The 22000-nt window shown below is 44.7% G+C and overlaps 2 protein-coding genes across 5 annotated transcripts in view; one reads left to right on the forward strand and one right to left on the reverse strand.

Moving 5' to 3' along the window:
* rbm42 (RNA binding motif protein 42) overlaps positions 1-6287 on the forward strand; it is a 25042-nt gene extending 18755 nt beyond the window's left edge. For both annotated transcript variants that reach the window (XM_041988184.1, XM_041988183.1), the window contains exons 9-12: positions 4403-4520; positions 5209-5306; positions 5922-6018; positions 6096-6287. In XM_041988184.1, coding sequence (XP_041844118.1) covers positions 4403-4520; positions 5209-5306; positions 5922-6018; positions 6096-6208 — 426 coding nt within the window. In that variant the 3' untranslated portion in view covers positions 6209-6287. The remainder of the gene's footprint in view (positions 1-4402; positions 4521-5208; positions 5307-5921; positions 6019-6095) is intronic.
* A 2441-nt stretch (positions 6288-8728) lies between these two features.
* ppox (protoporphyrinogen oxidase) lies at positions 8729-21697 on the reverse strand. Of its 3 annotated transcripts, none has more exons than XM_041988181.1 (13): positions 21624-21697; positions 20202-20370; positions 19966-20100; positions 19743-19858; positions 16397-16529; positions 16148-16205; positions 14865-15058; positions 14725-14785; positions 14490-14608; positions 10894-11007; positions 9417-9566; positions 9219-9261; positions 8729-9143 (listed from the first exon to the last, which is right to left on the reverse strand). In XM_041988181.1, exons 2-13 carry the CDS (start codon positions 20283-20285, stop codon positions 9007-9009), a joined length of 1344 nt encoding a protein of 447 aa, XP_041844115.1. In that variant the 5' UTR covers positions 20286-20370; positions 21624-21697; the 3' UTR covers positions 8729-9006. The 3 variants fall into 3 exon arrangements, with proteins under 3 accessions (XP_041844115.1, XP_041844113.1, XP_041844114.1); XM_041988179.1 differs by having other exon boundaries at positions 16148-16292; positions 21624-21696; XM_041988180.1 differs by having other exon boundaries at positions 16148-16292; positions 20202-20367; positions 21624-21673.
* Between the last annotated feature and the right edge of the window lie 303 nt (positions 21698-22000).

The raw sequence follows: 22000 nt of genomic DNA on the forward strand, positions 1-22000 counted from the left end.
TAACTGGGATTTAAGAGCTGTACAGATGGTTTATACTGGGATAAAACTGCTACAGACTGGTTTATACTGGGATTAAAGCTGTTACACACTGTTATACTGGATTAAAAGCGTTACAACTGTTACTGGATAAAAGACACACGGTTATACTGGGATTACAAGCTGTACAGATGGTTATACTGGATTAAAAGCTGTAGCTGGTTTATCGACCGGTTTATACTGGATTAAAACGCTACAGATGGTTATCTGGGATTAAACTGCTACAGACTGTTTAACGATTAAATACAGACTGGTTTATATGGGATTAAAACTGTTACAGATGTTTACTGGATTAAAGCTGTTACAGATGATTATCTGGATTAAAAGCTGTTACTACTGGTTTATACTCGGGATTAAAAGCTGCTACAGACTGGTTTATACTGGGATTCAGAACTGCTACAGACTGGTTTATACTGGGATTAAACGCTGTTACAGACTGGTTTATACTGGGATTAAAAGCTGTTACAGACTGGTTTATACTGGGATTACAGCTGTTACAGACTGATTTATACTGGGATTAAAAGCTGCTACAGACTGGTTTATACTGGGATTAAAAACTGCTACAGACTGGTTTATACTGGGATTAAAAGCTGTTACAGACTGCTTTGTACTGGGATTAAAAGCTGTTACAGACTTGTTTATACTGGGATTAAATGCTGCTACAGACTGGTTTATACTGGGATTAAAAACTGCTACAGACTGGTTTATACTGGGATTAAAAGCTGTTACACACTGGTTTATACTGGGTTTAAAAACTGCTACAGACTGGTTTATAATGAGATTAAGAGCTGCTACAGACTGGTTTATACTGGGATTCAAAACTGCTACAGATTGGTTTATACTGGGATTAAACGCTGTTACACACTGGTTTATACTGGGATTAAAAACTGCTACAGACTGGTTTATACTGGGATTAAAAGCTGCTACAGACTGGTTTATACTGGGATTAAAAACTGCTACAGACTGGTTTATACTGGGATTAAAAGCTGTTACAGACTGGTTTATACTGGGTTTAAAAACTGCTACAGACTGGTTTATACTGAGATTAAGAGCTGCTACAGACTGGTTTATACTGGGATTCAAAACTGCTACAGATTGGTTTATACTGGGATTAAACGCTGTTACACACTGGTTTATACTGGGATTAAACGCTGTTACACACTGGTTTATACTGGGATTAAAAGCTGTTACAGACTGGTTTCTACTGGGATTAAAAGCTGTTACAGACTGGTTTATACTGGGATTAAATGCTGCTACAGACTGGTTTATACTGGGATTAAAAACTGCTACAGACTGGTTTATACTGGGATTAAAAGCTGTTACAGACTGGTTTATACTGGGTTTAAAAACTGCTACAGACTGGTTTATACTGAGATTAAGAGCTGCTACAGACTGGTTTATACTGGGATTCAAAACTGCTACAGATTGGTTTATACTGGGATTAAACGCTGTTACACACTGGTTTATACTGGGATTAAACGCTGTTACACACTGGTTTATACTGGGATTAAAAGCTGTTACACACTGGTTTATACTGGGATTACAAGTTGCTACAGACTGGTTTATACTGGGATTAAACGCTGTTACAGACTGGTTTATACTGGGATTAAAAGCTGCTACTGACTGGTTTATACTGGGAATGAAAGGTGCTACAGACTGGTTTATACTGGGATTCAGAACTGCTACAGACTGGTTTATACTGGGATTAAACGCTGTTACAGACTGGTTTATACTGGGATTAAAAGCTGTTACAGACTGGTTTATACTGGGATTACAGCTGTTACAGACTGATTTATACTGGGATTAAAAGCTGCTACTGACTGGTTTATACTGGGATTAAAAGCTGCTACAGACTGGTTTATACTGGGATTCAGAACTGCCACAGACTGGTTTATACTGGGATTAAACGCTGTTACAGACTGGTTTATACTGGGATTAAAAGCTGTTACAGACTGGTTTATACTGGGATTACAGCTGTTACAGACTGATTTATACTGGGATTAAAAGCTGCTACAGACTGGTTTATACTGGGATTAAAAACTGCTACAGACTGGTTTATACTGGGATTAAAAGCTGTTACAGACTGGTTTGTACTGGGATTAAAAGCTGTTACAGACTTGTTTATACTGGGATTAAATGCTGCTACAGACTGGTTTATACTGGGATTAAAAACTGCTACAGACTGGTTTATACTGGGATTAAGAGCTGCTACACACTGGTTTATACTGGGATTCAAAACTGCTACAGATTGGTTTATACTGGGATTAAACGCTGTTACACACTGGTTTATACTGGGATTAAAAGCTGTTACACACTGGTTTATACTGGGATTACAAGTTGCTGCAGACTGGTTTATACTGGGATTAAACGCTGTTACAGACTGGTTTATACTGGGATTAAAAGCTGTTACAGACTGGTTTATACTGGGATTAAAAGCTGCTACAGACTGGTTTATACTGGGATTAAAAGGTGCTACAGACTGGTTTATACTGGGATTAAAAACTGCTACAGAATGGTTTATACTGGGATTAAAAGCTGTTACAGACTGGTTTATACTGGGATTAAAAACTGCTACAGACTGGTTTATACTGGGATTAAAAGCTGCTACAGACTGGTTTATACTGGGATTAAAAACTGCTACAGAATGGTTTATACTGGGATTAAAAGCTGTTACAGACTGGTTTGTACTGGGATTAAAGCTGTTACAGACTGGTATATACTGGGATTAAAAGCTGCTACAGACTGGTTTATACTGGGATTAAAAGCTGTTACAGACTGGTTTATACTGGGATTAAAGCTGTTACACACTGGTTTATACTGGGATTAAAAGCTGCTACAGACTGGTTTATACTGGGATTCAAAACTGTTACACACTGGTTTATACTGGGATTCAAAACTGCTACAGACTGGTTTATACTGGGATTCAAAACTGCTACAGATTGGTTTATACTGGGATTAAACGCTGTTACACACTGGTTTATACTGGGATTAAAAGCTGTTACACACTGGTTTATACTGGGATTACAAGTTGCTGCAGACTGGTTTATACTGGGATTAAACGCTGTTACAGACTGGTTTATACTGGGATTAAAAGCTGCTACAGACTGGTTTATACTGGGATTCAAAACTGCTACACACTGGTTTATACTGGGGTTAAAAGCTGTTACAAACTGGTTTATACTGGGATTAAAAGCTGTTACAGACTGGTTTATACTGGGAATAAAAACTGCTACAGACTGGTTTGTATTGGGATTAAGAGCTGCTACAGACTGGTTTATACTGGGATTAAAAGCTGCTACAGACTGGTTTATACTGGGATTCAAAACTGTTACACACTGGTTTATACTGGGATTCAAAACTGCTACAGACTGGTTTATACTGGGATTCAAAACTGCTACAGATTGGTTTATACTGGGATTAAACGCTGTTACACACTGGTTTATACTGGGATTAAAAGCTGTTACACACTGGTTTATACTGGGATTACAAGTTGCTGCAGACTGGTTTATACTGGGATTAAACGCTGTTACAGACTGGTTTATACTGGGATTAAAAGCTGCTACAGACTGGTTTATACTGGGATTCAAAACTGCTACACACTGGTTTATACTGGGGTTAAAAGCTGTTACAAACTGGTTTATACTGGGATTAAAAGCTGTTACAGACTGGTTTATACTGGGAATAAAAACTGCTACAGACTGGTTTGTATTGGGATTAAGAGCTGCTACAGACTGGTTTATACTGGGATTCAAAACTGCTACAGATTGGTTTATACTGGGATTAAACGCTGTTACAGACTGGTTTATACTGGGATTAAAAGCTGCTACAGACTTGTTTATACTGGGATTCAAAACTGCTACAGACTGGCTTATACTGGGATTAAAAGCTGTTACAGACTGGTTTATACTGGGATTAAAAGCTGCTACAGAATGGTTTATACTGGAATGAAAGCTGCTACAGACTGGTTTATACTGGGATTAAAAGCTGTTACAGACTGGTTTATACTGGGATTAAAAGCTGTTACAGACTGGTTTATACTGGGATTAAAAGCTGCTACTGACTGGTTTATACTGGGAATGAAAGCTGCTACACACTGGTTTATACTGGGGTTAAAAGCTTCAGCATCTACTGGAAGGTTTGGATTAAATAAACCAGGCGGAAAACATTGGCTTGTGGAGTTCAGAGGTTCAAACCAGAGATTGATCTGAGGACCAGTCTTTCATTTTGAACAATCACTGACTAGTTCTTCTGATGTCCCCTGATGTCCGCAGTCTATTGATGTGATTTGATAAACACCTGTCTAAACACAGCGTTGCCATAGAAACCACTACAGCTATAACATCATCAGTGTGTTCTGTGTTTCCAGCCTGTTGAAAGCACCATCGAGGACAAGAAGAAAAGCAAGAATGAGAAGGTGAAGAAGTGTATCCGCACGGCAGCAGGGACGTCCTGGGAGGACGCCAGCCTGTTGGAATGGGATGCAGGTAAGACTTGACCCCCATGACACTGTCCAGAGCAGAGCCACCTTCACTTCATTCATCCAGATAAAATGTGGTCAGACACAAACATTCAGTCTGGCAGACAATTCAGTTCAGCTTTATTTATATCACGTCTGTTGACGACAGTCATCTCAAGGTGCTTTTAAAGGTCCGGTCCGCTTGGATCAGAGTCCAGGTTTTTTCTTGCTGCTTCACAGTTTGGTCACATAGAATCTATGGCAGGGCTACTCAATTCGGCCCTACGAGGGCCGCAGTCCAGCAGGTTTTCCATGTATCCCTGCACCAACACACCTGAGTCAAATTAATGAGTCATTGTGTAGAATCTGATTGGCTGTTAGAGCCACCTAATTTGACTCAGGTGTGTTGGTGCAGGGATACATGGAAAACCTGCTGGATTGCGGCCCTCGTAGGACCGAATTGAGTAGCCCTGATCTATGGGAACGTTTGAACACATTTAATGTTTAAATAATTCCGGTTTGTGTTGCAAACATGAAGCTTGAAGAACCGTCAATAAAGATGATGTCATGATGATGTCATGTTGTGACCTTGTGATGCTGCTGCACCGTGTCCAACATCTGATTTCTGGATGATTCAGTCCGTTTTAAAAACCCTGTCAAACGTCAAGTGTGGTTTCAGAGTTATTGAGGACCTTCTGACTTTTTCCCCCCTGCAGACGATTTCCGGATTTTCTGTGGAGATCTCGGTAATGAGGTCAACGATGACATCTTAGCCCGAGCGTTCAGCAGATACCCATCTTTCCTCAAAGCCAAGGTTGGTTCTGGTTACCACTCTGAAAGGGTGCATTCATGGTCTTTGGTCCGCTACCTCGGATAGTCCGCTTTGTTTGGACCAATGTTGGTGTCAAACCAAACTAAATGATGAGGTGGAACATTTGCGCACATTTTCAACCCAATCCAACCTAATCCCCTGAGCTTCCCTGATGTTTCACCTACCAAGGTCCTAGTCCACCAAGATCCCAGGTGACCAAGGTCTCAGTCCACTAAGATCTTAGTCCACCAAGGTCCTAATCCACATCTTACAGGGTCTAAAAGAGGTGATGACCGTCTCCGGTTCTCCAGGACCGCAGTCCCGCAGGTTTTAGATGCTTCCTGGTTCAACACACTGGACTCAGACTAACAGGTCATTGACAGCAAGCTGGATCTATTTAATCTGGATCAGGTGTCTAAAATCTGCAGGACTGTTCTGGTAGGGGAACCAGCTCAGTCCAGCATCCAAGTTTGTTTATTTGTTTAAGCTTCAAGTTTGGTCTGGATTCTGACATGACTAGTTTCAAGAAGTTTCCAGAATTCAGAATCTGATTCTTTCTTTAGACCTGGAAACAGATCAGGTGTCGGTCTGCTAGCGTTTGTGGTTTGTGGTCCTTAGGTGGTCCGAGATAAACGGACAGGAAAAACCAAAGGCTACGGCTTCGTCAGCTTCAAAGATCCAAACGACTACGTCCGAGCCATGAGAGAGATGAACGGTCAGTGGACACACACCAACATACATTTCGTTGTCATGGAAATTTCTCTTACAGGAAGTAAACTGCTCTGTCCTCAGGGAAGTATGTGGGCAGCCGGCCGATCAAACTGAGGAAGAGTATGTGGAAGGACCGGAACATGGAGGTGGTCCGCAAGAAACAGAAAGAGAAGAAGAAACTCGGCCTCAGATAGTTTGAATCTGTTTTGTTTGTGTTTTTATTTAGTTGTTTTCAATTATTGTTGGAAATAAAACAGAATCTGTCTCACTGTGGTTTAGTTTTGATCCATTCAAGTCTAATGGTTCTGAAACTTTTCTGGTGGACACTGGCTTTCTTTCACCATTAAAAGCCAAACCCAGAACTTTACTTTGTCTGGAGGAACACCCCTCCCGTGGGCTCACCACCTGCAGGAGGGGCCATAGGGGTCAGGTGCAGTGTGAGCTGGGCGGCTGCCGGAGGCAGGGACCCTGGCGGTCTGATCCTCTGCTGCAGAAGCTAGCTCTAGGGACGTGGAATGTCACCTCTCTGGCGGGGAAGGAGCCTGAGCTGGTGCGTGAGGTTGAGCGGTCCCGGCTAGATATATTTGGACTCACTTCGACACACGGCTTGGGCTCTGGAACCACTGTCCTTGAGAGGGGCTGGACCCTCTTCCATTCTGGAGTTGCTCCCGGTGAGAGGCGCCGAGCAGGTGTGGGTATGCTCATTGCCCCCCCGACTTGGCGCCTGTACATTGGGGTTTACCCCGTTGGACGAAAGGGTAGCCTCCTTCCGACTTCAGATGGGGGGACGGGTCCTGACTGTTGTTTGTGTTTATGCACCAAATAGCAGTTCAGAGTACCCACCCTTTTTGGAGTCCTTGGGGGGGGTGTTGGAGAGCACTCTTTCCGGGGACTCCCTTGTTCTCCTGGGGGACTTCAATGCTCACGTGGGCAATGACGGCGAGACCTGGATGGGCGTGATTGGGAGGAACGGCCCCCCTTGAACTCCTCCACTTGAGGTCCTGCCCCAAGTGGAGGAGTTTACGTATCTCGGGGTCTTGTTCACGAGTAAGGGAAGGATGGAGCGGGAGATCGACAGGCAGATCGGTGTGGCGTCTGCAGTGATGTGGACTCTGCCGTGGTGAAGGAGCTGAGCCAAAAGGCAAAGCTCTCGATTTACCTGTCGATCTACGTTCCCACCCTCACCTATGGCCACGAGTTGTGGGTAGTGACGGAAAGAACAAGATTGCGAATACAAGTGGCCGAAATGGGTTTCCTCCGCAGGGTGGCCGGGTTCTCCCTTAGAGATAGGGTGAGAAGCTCGGTGATCCGGGAGGGGCTCAGAGTAGAGCCACTGCTCCTCCACATCGAGAGGAGCCAGATGAGGTGGCTCGGCCATCTGGTTAGGATGCCTCCTGGACGCCTCCCTGGTGAGGTGTTCCGGGCATGTCCCACTGGAAAGAGGCCCCGGGGAAGACCCAGGACACCCTGGACGGACTACATCTCTCGGCTGGCCTGGGAACGCCTCGGGATCCCTCCGGATGAGCTGGTAAATGTGGCCGGGACAAGGGAAGTCTGGGTTTCCCTGCTTAGGCAGCTGCCCCCGCAACCTGACTCCAGATAAGCAGCAGAAAATGGATGGATGGAAGTTATTACACTTAGATAAAAAAGAAGCATAACTGTAGGTAGGTAGGTTATGTCAATATAACACATGCAATAATTTTACAAATCTTCTTTATAATTTGGATTTGTTTCCTTCAAATACACCCACAGTACAAGGACTTATTGGTGTGTAGCCTACCTTTCCTCATGCCACCTTTGCGGTCCCCCATGTTATCCATGACCACCGAAACCCTTAATAATAATAAAAATGATTAAAATAATACATTGCATTTCTAGGTGCTTTTCAGCACATATAAATAATAAGAAGGAACAGAAAAAAACTCAGATTCCACAGTGCAGATTTGAGTTCATCAAATCTTGTCCTGTATTAGTATTGACGGGGAAGCTGGTAGCCTACATTTTTTACCCCATCCAAGTGTTTCCATGTCTTTCATTTGTTCTGAATTCCTAAGTTGGAGGTTGAACATTTATCAGATTGCTGATCTTTATGTTGCACCTTAACAGGCAAATAACATTTTGTCTGGTAAGATGGTTCTAATGGTTCAGTACAAGTTCACGTATCTAGCACCAACCACAATGCTGTCTCAGTACTCTGAACAGTCATAACAGTGAAATGCTGGAGGGTTGATATTGAACAGGCATGGCTGATCTGCCCCCAGCGCCGCCATCTGCTCCTCTTTCTGGACGGTCCACCTACAACGTTTTCACCGGTTCTTATCCTGTCAGGTTTGCTGTTTCTGCTTTTGTCAGAGCTCATCTACTGGTTGTGTTTGTGTTACGTCACTGCGACTCGCCATTATATCCAAAATGTTTGATAATGTTGCAGATGATGAGATGACTGGAATGCACTGGGACTACAGTAAAAAGACTTCCAGTTTTTACTCTGGGACTGTGAAAGCCCAGCATAGGTAGGGCTGCTGCTGAAGAGTACTGGTCTACAAGTAAGACCAACACCAGTTTAAAACAAGCCTTCTGAATCCTACGCACTGATCCAAACATCTCGGAACGATCTGATGGTCACCACGAATCCTGATCCTGAGCATCTAACAGTCTGGTTCTATTGTCATTTCCAGCCAGAAGAAACCAAAGTTCAGCATCATAACAACTTGGACTGATGAGTCACAGAACTTTATTAACACAATTATTTCGTGCAGGATTAGTCTTTTATTCCAAAGAGAAAAAAGCACTTCATAAAGTTTGACAGAATCAGTTATTTAAAATTTTTGTTTAAACATTCATCAAAGTTTCCATCAGAGGAAAAAGTATTTTCAGGACAAATAAACTGCATGGACCTGAGCATCAGAGCAGATACGCTAATATTACACATATTAACATCTGGCTGTCATCATGCTGCCGCATCAGACTCCACCCCCTTCAGGTCCTGTGTCATTCAGTCTCCACCCCCTAACAGCTGGTCTACAGCCGTCCGTCCACTGAAGATGACGTCATTCACCGACACTCCATCAAACGAGGAACCAGTCAGAGACAGAGACAGATGGTTGTCCTGTATGAAGCTCCGCATGGACTCTGCAAAACACATGGAAAGAGGTTTCCTCCCTCCTCACTTCCAGGACGGATCATTTCCACATGTCCGCTACTTACCGACTCTCCGATGGTGTCCCTGCTGGTACTGAGGTATGCAGTCCTGGGGGGGAAACATCAGTTTTCACTTTGTTACCATAACAATAAATCACACAGCTACCAATCTTAAGGAAGAAAACATGTCCCTTTTTAATAAAATAAAAAAAAACAGTAAAATAAATAAATCTGGATTTTGGGGTTCCTGATTCCTGCTGTTACCTTGTGAAGAGTTACTCGACTCCAGCTGGGAGCTGCAGAGACTCCAAGATGGCTGCAAACCGCCTCTGTAGCCCTCATTAATAGACTCTCTGCTGTCACAGACTCCACAGGTCCAAACACTTCCTGGAACCAGGCTCCGCCCATCATCACCTGGGAGACATACGTTAGTTTAGGCCAGAAGCGACTCCCTTTCATTCATGTGAAATTAAAAGTTCTGTTCATTTTTAATTCTGAGATTTGATGTAAAACCTCAGGTCCTCTGCCCTCAGGTGAACAGGGCAGATTTCTATGTTTTACTGATCAGAAACTAAAAGTCAGAATCCGTGAAAAACTCGTATCTAACGTAGGGCTAGCTGACATTCCCTAAAACTTTTTTTTTTTTTGCCTTATCCCAACAGATGATATATATCTCAATGTTTTGAAATCTCTTCTACAACACTAAATGATGCATCCAACATCATCAGCGATAAGTAGGATTTAAGTAAACTGCTAAGTTTAACTTTTTCTTTAAGCAAACTTTTTATTCTGAACCAGGAATCTGCTCTCATAAATTTAATAAAACCAGTGTTTCCCCGACCATTATATTAGAGGGGTGCCCCAACCCCCCAACGTCAGCCCCGCCACCCCTAGAAGTAAGGTTCATTTTATTTTCTACAATTACTCAAATATTATCTGATATACATTTTCATTAAATTATTTTATATTTAAATATCTTATTTATATTATTTAGGTTTTTTCTTTTTTCCACAATATAAGGTCCCCTTTCCTCTAAAACAGGTTTATCTATATTTATATATATATATATATATATATATATATATATTTGCTCATTGATCGCCATCTTGTGGGAAATGAATTTTCGCCACTGTGACGTATGTAGTCGACGAAGCTGCACTTCTAAGTGCGTAGACCCTGAATTGGGACACAACTTCAGTGTATATTAAACATGGTGGAACCCACAGTCTTAGCATTAGCTGCTAATGTTTGAACCCATGATCATACCGTTAGCTGCTACTGTGGGTTTAGTTTACAGTTTTCAGGTGAATGTGAATGAAAACATCTGAATTATCTAAAAGAGAGAAGCTGATTTTGGACAGAAGTGATGCAGGAAACCTTTTAGTTCTATATGTCTCACCAAGCATCGTCATGTCACGCCAGAGCACCGTCACTGTTGTCCCCGCAAAAGGAAACATATAAAAAAATCAATCTCCATGTGTTACAAATTGATATTGGATTAATTAAATTTGAATCAATTTGAATCGAGTCGATCTCTCTCTATAGAACTCCAGATAGTCTGGAAATGACCTGATAACCTTCCCAGGAGTAATGATGATTCCGACTTTTAGTTTGTGTTAAACAAATGACAGATCAGCTTTTAATGTTCTGATGTATTAACCCTTAAAGAAGATGCACTCTGTCTTTACATCTGTAGTTTCTGCTACATTTTCTGTTAAAAATCATCTTTTTCTTTGTGTACCGTCAGTCTGGTTGTGGGTCCATTGGCTCTGTTGTGTTGGGGGAAAGGAACAGAGTCATAGACCACCCCGAGCAGACCCTTATCCTCTGATGAAGGAACCAGATGACCGAAGCCCTGACGACACACACACACACACCCACACATAAGCTGACTGCGTGAAATGTAAACAAAGATTAATACAAAGATTTATACATGATAACGAAAAGAACAATCCTGAAGATTGAGATGGAAAGAAAGATGGTGGAGCACCTCCTAACGCTCAGAAACACTTCTTTCAGAAATAAAATGACTAGTCTGTTAGAGACCAGATGAGAAAAAAAATCATCTCTGACTGCAGAGTCCTGAAGAAACATCCTGCAAACATCTGAGAGGAGAGAAATCCTCATTCAGGTCAGGACCAGCAAAAAAATCAGTCTGGAAACAGCTGATCTGTTTTCCACACAATTCCCACATGTCTATAGCAGGTCAGAGGACTTGGAGCAAGTGTCACGAGTCAGATGACTTGGGTCAGATATCTAGGGCCAGGTGATTCGGATCAGGCGAATCGGTCTGATGACTTGGGTCATGTGATGCATCCGATGTCTAGGTTCGGGTGACTCGGGTCAGATGTCAAGGGTCAAGTGACTGTAAATATAGAGGTGTTCTTATATCTTTTATATCTTTATTTTTTATCTTATTTATGTGTGTCTGTTATATTTCTATTTTCTTATTTATGCATGCTTAAGGCTTGTTACGCTTGCTTAATGACAATAAAGATCTTGAATATAGAATGTCTAGGGTCAAATGACTCAAGTCAGGTGACTTGGGTCAGGCGACCCAGGGAAGAAAAATCTGATGTTTCAAAGTTTTATTTTATGGGTGCCCATACTTATGCAACCAGTTTTTATTTTCTCATATTTCAGCCTCCCTGAGCCGCCATCTTATCGTGGTGGAGGAGTTTGTGCATCCTGATGATCCTAGCGGCTATGTTGTCGGGGGATTTATGCCCTGGTAGGGTCACCCATGGCAAACAGGTGTCTAGGGGAGGGACCAGAAGAAGCACGGCTCAAATCACCCCTATGATGATGACAAACCATGGACCCAGGTTTCCCTTGCCTGGACATGGATTACCGGGGCCCCCCTCTGGAGCCAGGCCTGGAGGTGGGGCACAGAGAAAAGCGCTTGGTGGCCGGGCTTTTCCCCATGGGGCTCGGTCGGGCTGAGCCCGAAAGGGTGACATGGGATCCCCCCTCCCGTGGGCTCACCACCTGCAGGAGGGGCCATAGGGGTCGGGTGCAGTGTTAGCTGGGTGGCTGCCAGAGACGGGGACCCTGGCAGTCTGATCCTTGGCTGCAGAAGCTAGCTCTAGGGACGTGGAATGTCACCTCTCTGGCGGGGATGGAGCCTGAGCTGGTGTGCGAGGTTGAGCGGTTCCGGCTAGATATAGTTCGACTCACCTCGACGCACGGCTTGGGCTCTGGAACCACTGTCCTTGAGAGGGGCTGGACCCTCTTCCATTCTGGAGTTGCTCCCGGTGAGAGGCGCTGAGCAAGTGTGGGAAGGTTAATTGCCGGGTTTACCCCGGTGGACGAAAGGGTAGCCTCCCTCCGCCTTCAGGTGGTGGGACGGGTCCTGACTGTTGTTTGTGCTTATGCACCAAACAGCAGTTCAGAGTACCCACCCTTTTTGGAATCCTTGGAGGGGGTGTTGGAAGGCACTCCTTCCGGGGACTCCCTCGCTCTGCTGGGCGACTTCAATGCTCACGTGGGCAATGACAGCGAGACCTGGAGGGGCGTGATTGGGAGAAATGGCCTCCCCGATCTGTTTCCGAGTGGTGTTTTGTTGTTGGACTTCTGTGTTCGTCATGGACTGTCCATAACACCTTGTTCAGACATAAGAGTGTCCACATGTGCACTTGGCACCAGGACACTCTAGGCTGCAGTTCAATGATCGACTTTGTAGTCGTATCATCAAACTTGCGGCCGCATGTTCTGGACACTCGGGTGAAGAGAGGGGCGGAGCTGTCAACTGATCACCACCTGGTGGTGAGTTGGTTCAGATGGTGGGGGAGGATGCCGGTGAGGCCTGGCAGACCCAAACGTGTTGTGAGGGTCTGCTGGGAACGTCTGGCGGAGTCCCCCGTCAGAAAGAGTTTCAACTCCCATCTCCGGCAGAGCTTCAACCATGTCCCGGGTGAGGAGGGGGACATTGAGTCAGAGTGGGCTGTGTTCCGTGCCTCTATTGTCGAGGCGGCCAGCTGCATCTGTGGCCATAAGGTTGTCGGTGCCTGTCGTGGCGGTAACCCCCGAACTCGTTGGTGGACACCGACAGTAAGGGATGCCGTCAAGCTGAAGAAGGAGTCCTATCGGGCCTTTTTGGCCTGTGGGACTCCAGATGCAGCTGATGGGTATCGGCAGGCTAAGCAGAGCGCAGCTTCGGCGGTCACTAAGGCAAAAACTCGGGCATGGGAGGAGTTTGGAGAGGCCATGGAGAATGACTTTCGGACGGCTTTGAGGAGATTCTGGTCCACCATCCGGCGGCTCAGGAGGGGAAAGCAGTGCTCCGTCAACACTGTGTACAGTGGGGATGGGGGTCTGCTGACCTCGACTCGGGACGTTGTGAGGCGGTGGAGGGAATATTTCGAAGACCTTCTCAATCCCACCAACAAGTCTTCTGATGAGGTAGTAGAGTCTGGGGTTGCTGGTGCTGGCTCATCTCTGGAGCTGAGGTGGTTAAAAAGCTTCTCAGTGGCAAGGCTCCGGGGGTGGATGAGGTCCACCCAGAGGTCCTTAAGGCTCTGGATGCTGTAGGGCTGTCTTAGTTGACACACCTCTGCAGCATCGCGTGGACATCGGGGACAGTTCCCCTGGACTGGCAGACTGGGGTGGTGGTCGCCCTCTTCAAAAAGGGGGACCGGAGGGTGTGCTCCAACTACAGGGGGATCACACTCCTCAGCCTCCCTGGTAAGGTCTATTCAGGGGTGCTTGAGAGGAGGGTCCGTCGGATAGTCGAACCTCGGATTGAGGAGGAGCAGCTCTACACTCTCTATAGGGTCTTTGAGGGGACATGTGTTTTGTGGACTTGGAGAAGGCGTTTGACCGTGTCCCCCGGGGACTCGTGTGGGGGGCACTCTGGGAGTATGGAGTGCCGGACCTGTTTGTACGAGCTGTCCGGTCTCTGTACGACCGGTGTCAGAGCTTGGTCCACATCGCCGGCAGAAAATCTCCTGGATGCCTCCCTTGTGAGGTGTTCCGGGCACGTCCAACCGGAAAGAGGCCCCTAGGAAGACCCAGGACACGCTGGACGGACTACATCTCTCGGCTGGCCTGGGAACGCCTTGGGATCCATCCAGATGAGCTGGTGAATGTAGCCGGGGAGAGGGAAGTCTGGTTTTCCCTGCTTAGGCAGCTGCCCCCGCCACCCGACTCCAGATAAGCGGCAGAAAATGGATGGATGGATGGACTTCAGTCTGTTTTCCGATTGAACTGTTGAGGTTATTAAAGGTCACATTGAACATGGAAAAGTCTAGGAGCAGCAGAGAAACCTGGAATGTCAATGGGGTGTGAAAACTTGTTTAATCCGCAGGTGAGTGAATAGAGAGGGAGTGTTTGTCTTACGGTCACAGGGAGGACGGAGCCTTCATATTCCAGGTTTACAACAGCAACAGTGACGGCAGAGACATCCTGGAGCTGCTGGATGAGAGGCTGACAGGAGGACGGCAGGATGCGGGACAGGGCTGAGAGGATACACAGAAGACAGAGGGCAGGGTGTGGACAAGGTGAGGACATTTTCATTCTAGATTCAGTTGTGAACCTCAGGTGACCAGAAGATCTCCATGACAACCAGTCTGACCTTTAGCAGGAAGTGCAGAGATGATGTGATCAGCTGATATGACTCCATCCTCCAAATGGACCTGAACACACAGATGTAGAAGCTAGAAGACCACAAACAGACCTGGGATGAGATGTTGGACCAGTAATCATATCACTGACCGCCCAGCCAGCAGCTGAAGGGTTAATCTGTTTAACAGCAGCATCTCTGTGAAGCTCAGCTTTCCTACTCTGCTGTAGGTACTCGCTGATGGATTCTGGGAGGGACTCTACTCCCCTCCTCAGGGACCACTGGGCCCATGACTCCTTCATGGCCCTCTGAGCCAAAGGTCCAGGAGAGACGACGGGGGTTGGACCTGTGGGTGTCCAAAGGTACGACAACATCAAGGTTACTGACAACGTCTTTAAAAAAAAAAACTTCAGATGGAGGAGCAGATTTCCTGGAAACCCTTAACCTCTAACCTGAGCTGGTTAATACAAAAATTAAGAAAGAAGTTCCTACATGAAGATCCTCCTCACAGTTTCCAGTAGCTCACACTGCCGGGCAAAACAAATAAAACACAACTTTAAATTACCTTTCCACTTTGCCTCAGAACATTTTAAATGAGCTTTGGTCCAGAGAAGACGGAAGAAGCTGGTTCTGGATCCTGTTCACATCTGGCTTCTTCTCTGCATGATGGAGCTTTAACCTGCATTTGTGGATTTCAGGGTGAACTGTGTTCACAGACAGTGGTTTCTGGAAGTCTTCCTGAGTCCATGCAGTGGTTTCCAGTAGAGAATCATGTCTGCTTTTAATGCAGAAGATCACCAGCATCCAGCCTGGTCCCATGCACACAGAGATTCCTCCCGATTCTCTGAATCTTCTGATGATATTGTACACTGTAGATGGAGGATCTTCAAAGTCTGAGGAACATTTTTCTGAAATTGTTCCACAGTTTTAGATCCAGTTTGTCTCAGATTGGTGAAGCTCTGTCCATCTTTCCATCTGAGAGACTCTGCCTCTCTGAAATGCTCCTTTTATACCCAGTCATGTTACTGACCTGTTGCCAGGTAACCTGGTTAGTTGTTAAATGCTCCTCCAGGTGTTTCTGGTTTGTACCAGGTACTTTTCCAGCCTTTTGTTGCTCCTGTTCCAACTTTTTCCATCAGATTCACTATCAGCTCATATTTTCATCACATGGTGAAACGTCTCCGTTTCATCATTTGATGATCTTCTACTGGTAATAAAAGATGAGATGATAAGTTTATAGATAATATTCCAAGCTGTTTATGAAAAGTTTTTTAAATCAATAACACAAATGACCAAACTGATGACCAAACTGATCTCAGACACCATCACGTCTCACACACAGAGCACAACATGACAGAGTTGGACCAGAGGGAGACAATGAGTCCTGATCCAGGACCTGACTTTGTCTCGGCAGAGGAGAGTCGGAGCATCGTACCTGATCCCAGCAGCATTCCCAGCGTCAGCGAACCTCTCCACTGCTCCGCGTTGTAGAGTTGAGGAAAACAGGAGCGGACACTCAGCTCCCTGCAGTCGCCTGCAAACACACCACGACAGAGGCTGTCCACGGCGATGTCCGCCAGCTGGACACACCAGGGACAAACATTACTCTAGCTGGAACTGGGATTAAATGCAATCCTGATCTCACCCCTCTGATCCCAATCATCCAACCTGAAGTTCTCCTCACCTCCTTTCCGAGCCTCCTGGAAACAAACGAGTGGATGGATTCATCATCGCTTTTCCCTTTTTTCACCAGGATCTCCGTGGCGATGCTGAACAGGAGAGGACGGGAGAAGGGCGGGACTGTTCGGAGAAGTCCACTGGGACAGACAGAAGGGTTGGAAAGAAGTTAGATCTGTCTGATCTGTCATCTAACCCACCAATCTAAAATCAATAATCCTGACTGGATGTGCTGGACAGATACCATCTCAGGCTGCAGGACTCTGAGCCCAGTTTGTGTTTCACAGTCATCCAGGAAACAAACCTGAAGTCACATGTCTAATCAGCTTGTTCCTTTCCTGTTAACCCTCAAAAGTCCACAAGCCAGATTTTCCCATTTCTGCTCCACCTGCTTTAATATAAACCAGTCTGTAGCAGCTTTTAATCCCAGTATAAACCAGTGTGTAGCAGCTTTTAATCCCAATATAAACCAGTCTGTAGCAGCTTTTAATCCCAGTATAAACCAGTCTGTAGAAGCTTTTAATCCCAGTATAAACCAGTGTGTAGCAGCTTTTAATCCCAGTATAAACCAGTCTGTAGCAGCTTTTAATCCCAGTATAAACCAGTGTGTAGCAGCTTTTAATCCCAATATAAACCAGTCAGTAGCAGCTTTTAATCCCAGTATAAACCAGTGTGTAGCAGTTTTTAATCCCAGTATAAACCAGTCTGTAGCAGTTTTTAATCCCAGTATAAACCAGTCTGTAGCAGCTTTTAACCCCAGTATAAACCAGTCTGTACCAGCTTTTAATCCCAGTATAAACCAGTCTGTAGCAGCTTTTAATCCCAGTGTGAACCAGTCTGTAGCAGCTTTTAATCCCAGTATAAACCAGTCTGTAGCAGCTTTTAATCCCAGTATAAACCAGTCTGTAGCAGCTTTTAATCCCAGTATAAACCAGTGTGTAGCAGCTTTTAATGCCAGTATAAACCAGTGTGTAGCAGCTTTTAATTCCAGTATAAACCAGTCTGTAGCAGCTTTGAATCCCAGTATAAACCAGTCTGTAGCAGCGTTTAATCCCAGTATAAACCAGTCTGTAGCAGCTTTTAATCCCAGTATAAACCAGTCTGTAGCAGCTTTAAATCCCAGTATAAACCAGTCTGTAGCAGCTTTTAATCCCAGTATAAACCAGTGTGTAGCAGCTTTTAATCCCAGTATAAACCAGTGTGCAGCAGCTTTTAATCCCAGTATAAACCAGTCTGTAACAGCTTTTAATCCCAGTATAAACCAGTGTGTAGCAGCTTTTAATCCCAGTATAAACCATTCTGTAGCAGCTTTTAATCCCAGTATAAACCAGTCTGTAACAGCTTTTAATCCCAGTATAAACCAGTCTGTAACAGCTTTTAATCCCAGTATAAACCATTCTGTAACAGCTTTTAATCCCAGTATAAACCAGTCTGTAGCAGCTTTTAATCCCAGTATAAACCAGTGTGTAGCAGCTTTTAATCCCAGTATAAACCAGTGTGTAGCAGCTTTTAATCCCAGTATAAACCAGTCTGTAGCAGCTTTTAATCCCAGTATAAACCAGTCTGTAGCAGCTTTTAATCCCAGTATAAACCAGTCTGTAACAGCTTTTAATCCAAGTATAAACCAGTCTGTAGCAGCTTTTAATCCCACTATAAACCAGTCTGTAGCAGCTTTTAATCCCAGTATAAACCAGTCTGTAGCAGCTTTTAATCCCAGTATAAACCAGTCTGTAGCAGCTTTTAATCCCAGTATAAACCAGTCTGTAGCAGCTTTTAATCCCAGTATAAACCAGTGTGTAGCAGCTTTTAATCCCACTATAAACCAGTCTGTAACAGCTTTTAATCCCAGTATAAACCAGTCTGTAACAGCTTTTAATCCCAGTATAAACCAGTCTGTAGCAGCTTTTAATCCCAGTATAAACCAGTCTGTAACAGCTTTTAATCCCAGTATAAACCAGTCTGTAACAGCTTTTAATCCCAGTATAAACCAGTGTGTAGCAGCTTTTAATCCCAGTATAAACCAGTCTGTAACAGCTTTAATCCCAGTATAAACCAGTCTGTAACAGCTTTTAATCCCAGTATAAACCAGTCTGTAGCAGCTTTTAATCCCAGTATAAACCAGTCTGTAGCAGCTTTTAATCCCAGTATAAACCAGTCTGTAACAGCTTTTAATCCCAGTATAAACCAGTCTGTAGCAGCTTTTAATCCCAGTATAAACCAGTCTGTAGCAGCTTTTAATCCCAGTATAAACCAGTCTGTAACAGCTTTTAATCCCAGTATAAATCAGTCTGTAGCAACTTTTAATCCCAGTATAAACCAGTGTGTAGCAGCTTTTAATCCCAGTATAAACCAGTGTGTAACACCTTTTAATCCCAGTATAAACCAGTGTGTAGCAGCTTTTAATCCCAGTATAAACCAGTGTGTAACAGCTTTTAATGCCAGTATAAACCAGTCTGTAGCAGCTTTTAATCCCAGTATAAACCAGTCTGTAGCAGCTTTTAATCCCAGTATAAACCAGTCTGTAGCAGCTTTTAATCCCAGTATAAACCAGTCTGTAACAGCTTTTAATCCCAGTATAAACCAGTCTGTAGCAGCTTTTAATCCCAGTATAAACCAGTGTGTAGCAGCTTTTAATCCCAGTATAAACCAGTGTGTAACAGCTTTTAATCCCAGTATAAACCAGTGTGTAGCAGCTTTTAATCCCAGTATAAACCAGTGTGTAGCAGCTTTTAATCCCAGTATAAACCAGTGTGTAGCAGCTTTTAATCCCAGTATAAACCAGTGTGTAGCAGCTTTTAATCCCAGTATAAACCAGTCTGTAGCAGCTTTTAATCCCAGTATAAACCAGTCTGTAGCAGCTTTTAATCCCAGTATAAACCAGTCTGTAGCAGCTTTTAATCCCAGTATAAACCAGTCTGTAGCAGCTTTTAATCCCAGTATAAACCAGTGTGTAGCAGCTTTTAATCCCAGTATAAACCAGTGTGTAGCAGCTGTCAGACTGGGAGGTAAATGATGTAAAATGAATGTATGAATAGATGTAGCAGCATAAAGGTCGACCAGAAGAAGAAAGCAGAATTTATTACTAACAGAACTTTGTAGAAATAACACACAGATCAACAGTGACCAAACCTTTTCTCATCTCATCGTTCTCTCAAGTCTTGGCTTTCAGGAGAAAAAATATTGTTATTGAAACAAACACACAACAGAAACTATTTCCATGTTTCCACTTTTTCCTCATTTCCAGTTATTCCTGCTACTATTTACCTGCTATCCTCACTAAACCAACTCCAGCTCAGCTGCTTTGTGTGTGTGTGTGTGTGTGTGTGTGTGTGTTCTGTCCTGTTTGCTGTTACCTGATTCCTGAAGGCATCCGATGCAGTTTTCCCTTCACATACAGAAATCTGTTTTTGGAGGCAACATGACTGTATGAGACCGGCAGAATCTCCGCCCCCAGACCCAGGTCGTCCACCTGCAAACACACCAGAGTTCTGGTTCAGAACCTTTGAGTCCAGTTCAGGTCCAATCAACATGGAGCTCATCGTTCATCATCAGAACTCATCGTTGTGTGGGACCCACCATGTTGAGTGTGTTGCGTCCCACTGCCCCAGCAGGCCGGATCCCTCTTGGTCCCAGTTCAAACACCGTCCCATCTGATCGGCGTGCGGACCAGACCCAACCTCCAAAACGACTGCTGGACTCCAACAGAACCACCTTCGTTCAAACAGACAGGTTTATCCACCAGTCGGGTTTGTTCTAGTTACACATGATATTTTAGTGTAAATGAGTGAAGTGTGTATGTGTGTGTGTGTTACCTTGGTAACCTGGGGGTTCTTGCAGAGGTAGTACGATGCAGCTAGTCCCCCTATTCCTCCTCCGAGGACCGCTACAGTTCTCATTGGCTGATAAGAACAAGAGGAGGGCAGCGCCAAAATCAGCTGGTTGGGTGGTTAGGGTGGTGGTGGTAGGGGTGGTGGGGTCCTGCTGGTGAAGATATGGAAAAACAGTTGCTTTATCTCCTCTTGTCAGTCCAGCTGTCCATCGACAACCAGCAGCAGCTACTACCTCCATCTTTACTGCCTTCCTGCAGCTCAGGTCTCACTTCCTGATCACACGTTTGATTCCTGCATGATGGACAGCAGGTTTCCCATCTTCCTGGTGAGGTCTGAATTAAACTTTATTCTTCTGTAAAATCAAACTGTCCAACTTCCAAGAATGCTGCTGTTGCTATGGCAGCAGTAAGTCAGCATCAGTCTGATTGACGTGAGCTGAACGACTGGTTCGTTTGTGTAAGACGAAGACATAAACACAACGCTACACAACGCTACACAACACTACACAACGCTACACAACGCTACACAACGCTACACAACGCTACACAACGCTACACAACGCTACACAACACTACACAACGCTACACAACACTACACAACGCTACACAACGCTACACAACGCTACACAACACTACACAACGCTACACAACGCTACACAACACGCAACAACGCTACACAACGCTACACAACACTACACAACGCTACACAACACTACACAACGCTACACAACGCTACACAACACTACACAACGCTACACAACGCTACACAACACTACACAACGCTACACAACGCTACACAACACGCAACAACGCTACACAACACTACACAACGCTACACAACACTACACAACACTACACAACGCTACACAACACTACACAACGCTACACAACGCTACACAACACGCAACAACGCTACACAACACTACACAACACTACACAACACTACACAACGCTACACAACGCTACACAACGCTACACAACGCTACACAACACGCAACAACGCTACACAACACTACACAACGCTCCACAACACTACACAACGCTACACAACACTACACAACGCTACACAACACGCAACAACCAGCGGCCGAGCTGCCAAAACATGTCACACATGATGCTTCCTCAGGACACCAGTTCAGAAACATCTACACCAGTTCAGAAACATCTACACCAGTTCAGAAACAGAAACAGTTTGCTGGTAAAACATCAGATCAGCTGATCCGTCTGATGGAGGACAAAGTAAAACTCATCTCTCAGATAAGTCTCGTGTCTCACCGGTGAACAGGTGAAGAAGCTGGACATGACGGAGTTGACGGACTGTCCACACACACACACACACACACACACACACACACACACACACACACACACACACACACACACACACACACACACGCTTGCTTACCTCTGTGATCCGCTCTCAGTGAACAAGGTTCAGCAACTGAGCGACCTGCGGCGCTGTTTCTTCTTCTTCTGGTTCCTGGTGGTTGAAGGATGACTTCCCGCCACCTGCTGGACGGGAGAAGACCTGAACCCAAGAACGGTTCTTCATCCTGCAGGTTCATGACTCAGTATTTTATCTGGCTGATCCCAAATTAAAAAAGGAACGTTTTATCACGTTTTGTGGGGAAAACGTGAAATATAAACCGTACACACATAAAAGGAGCACTTCAGAGAGGCAGAGTCTCTCAGATGGAAAGATGGACAGAGCTTCACCAATCTGAGACAAACTGGATCTAAAACTGTGGAACAATTTCAGAAAAATGTTCCTCAGACTTTGAA

Source organism: Melanotaenia boesemani, chromosome 6 (assembly GCF_017639745.1).
Source record: "Melanotaenia boesemani isolate fMelBoe1 chromosome 6, fMelBoe1.pri, whole genome shotgun sequence".
In the NCBI taxonomy this organism is placed as follows: domain Eukaryota; kingdom Metazoa; phylum Chordata; class Actinopteri; order Atheriniformes; family Melanotaeniidae; genus Melanotaenia; species Melanotaenia boesemani.

What these genes read in the sequence shown, in the direction of transcription:
- ppox (XM_041988179.1), bottom strand. Translation starts at nt 20,285, where the DNA reads ATGAGAACTGTAGCGGTCCTCGGAGGAGGAATAGGGGGACTAGCTGCA. An exon ending in AGAACCCCCAGGTTACCAAG is followed by an intron (nt 20,101 to 20,201) that starts GTAACACACACA and finishes GTTTGAACGAAG; the next exon opens with GTGGTTCTGTTGGAGTCCAG. An exon ending in GACGCAACACACTCAACATG is followed by an intron (nt 19,859 to 19,965) that starts GTGGGTCCCACA and finishes GTGTGTTTGCAG; the next exon opens with GTGGACGACCTGGGTCTGGG.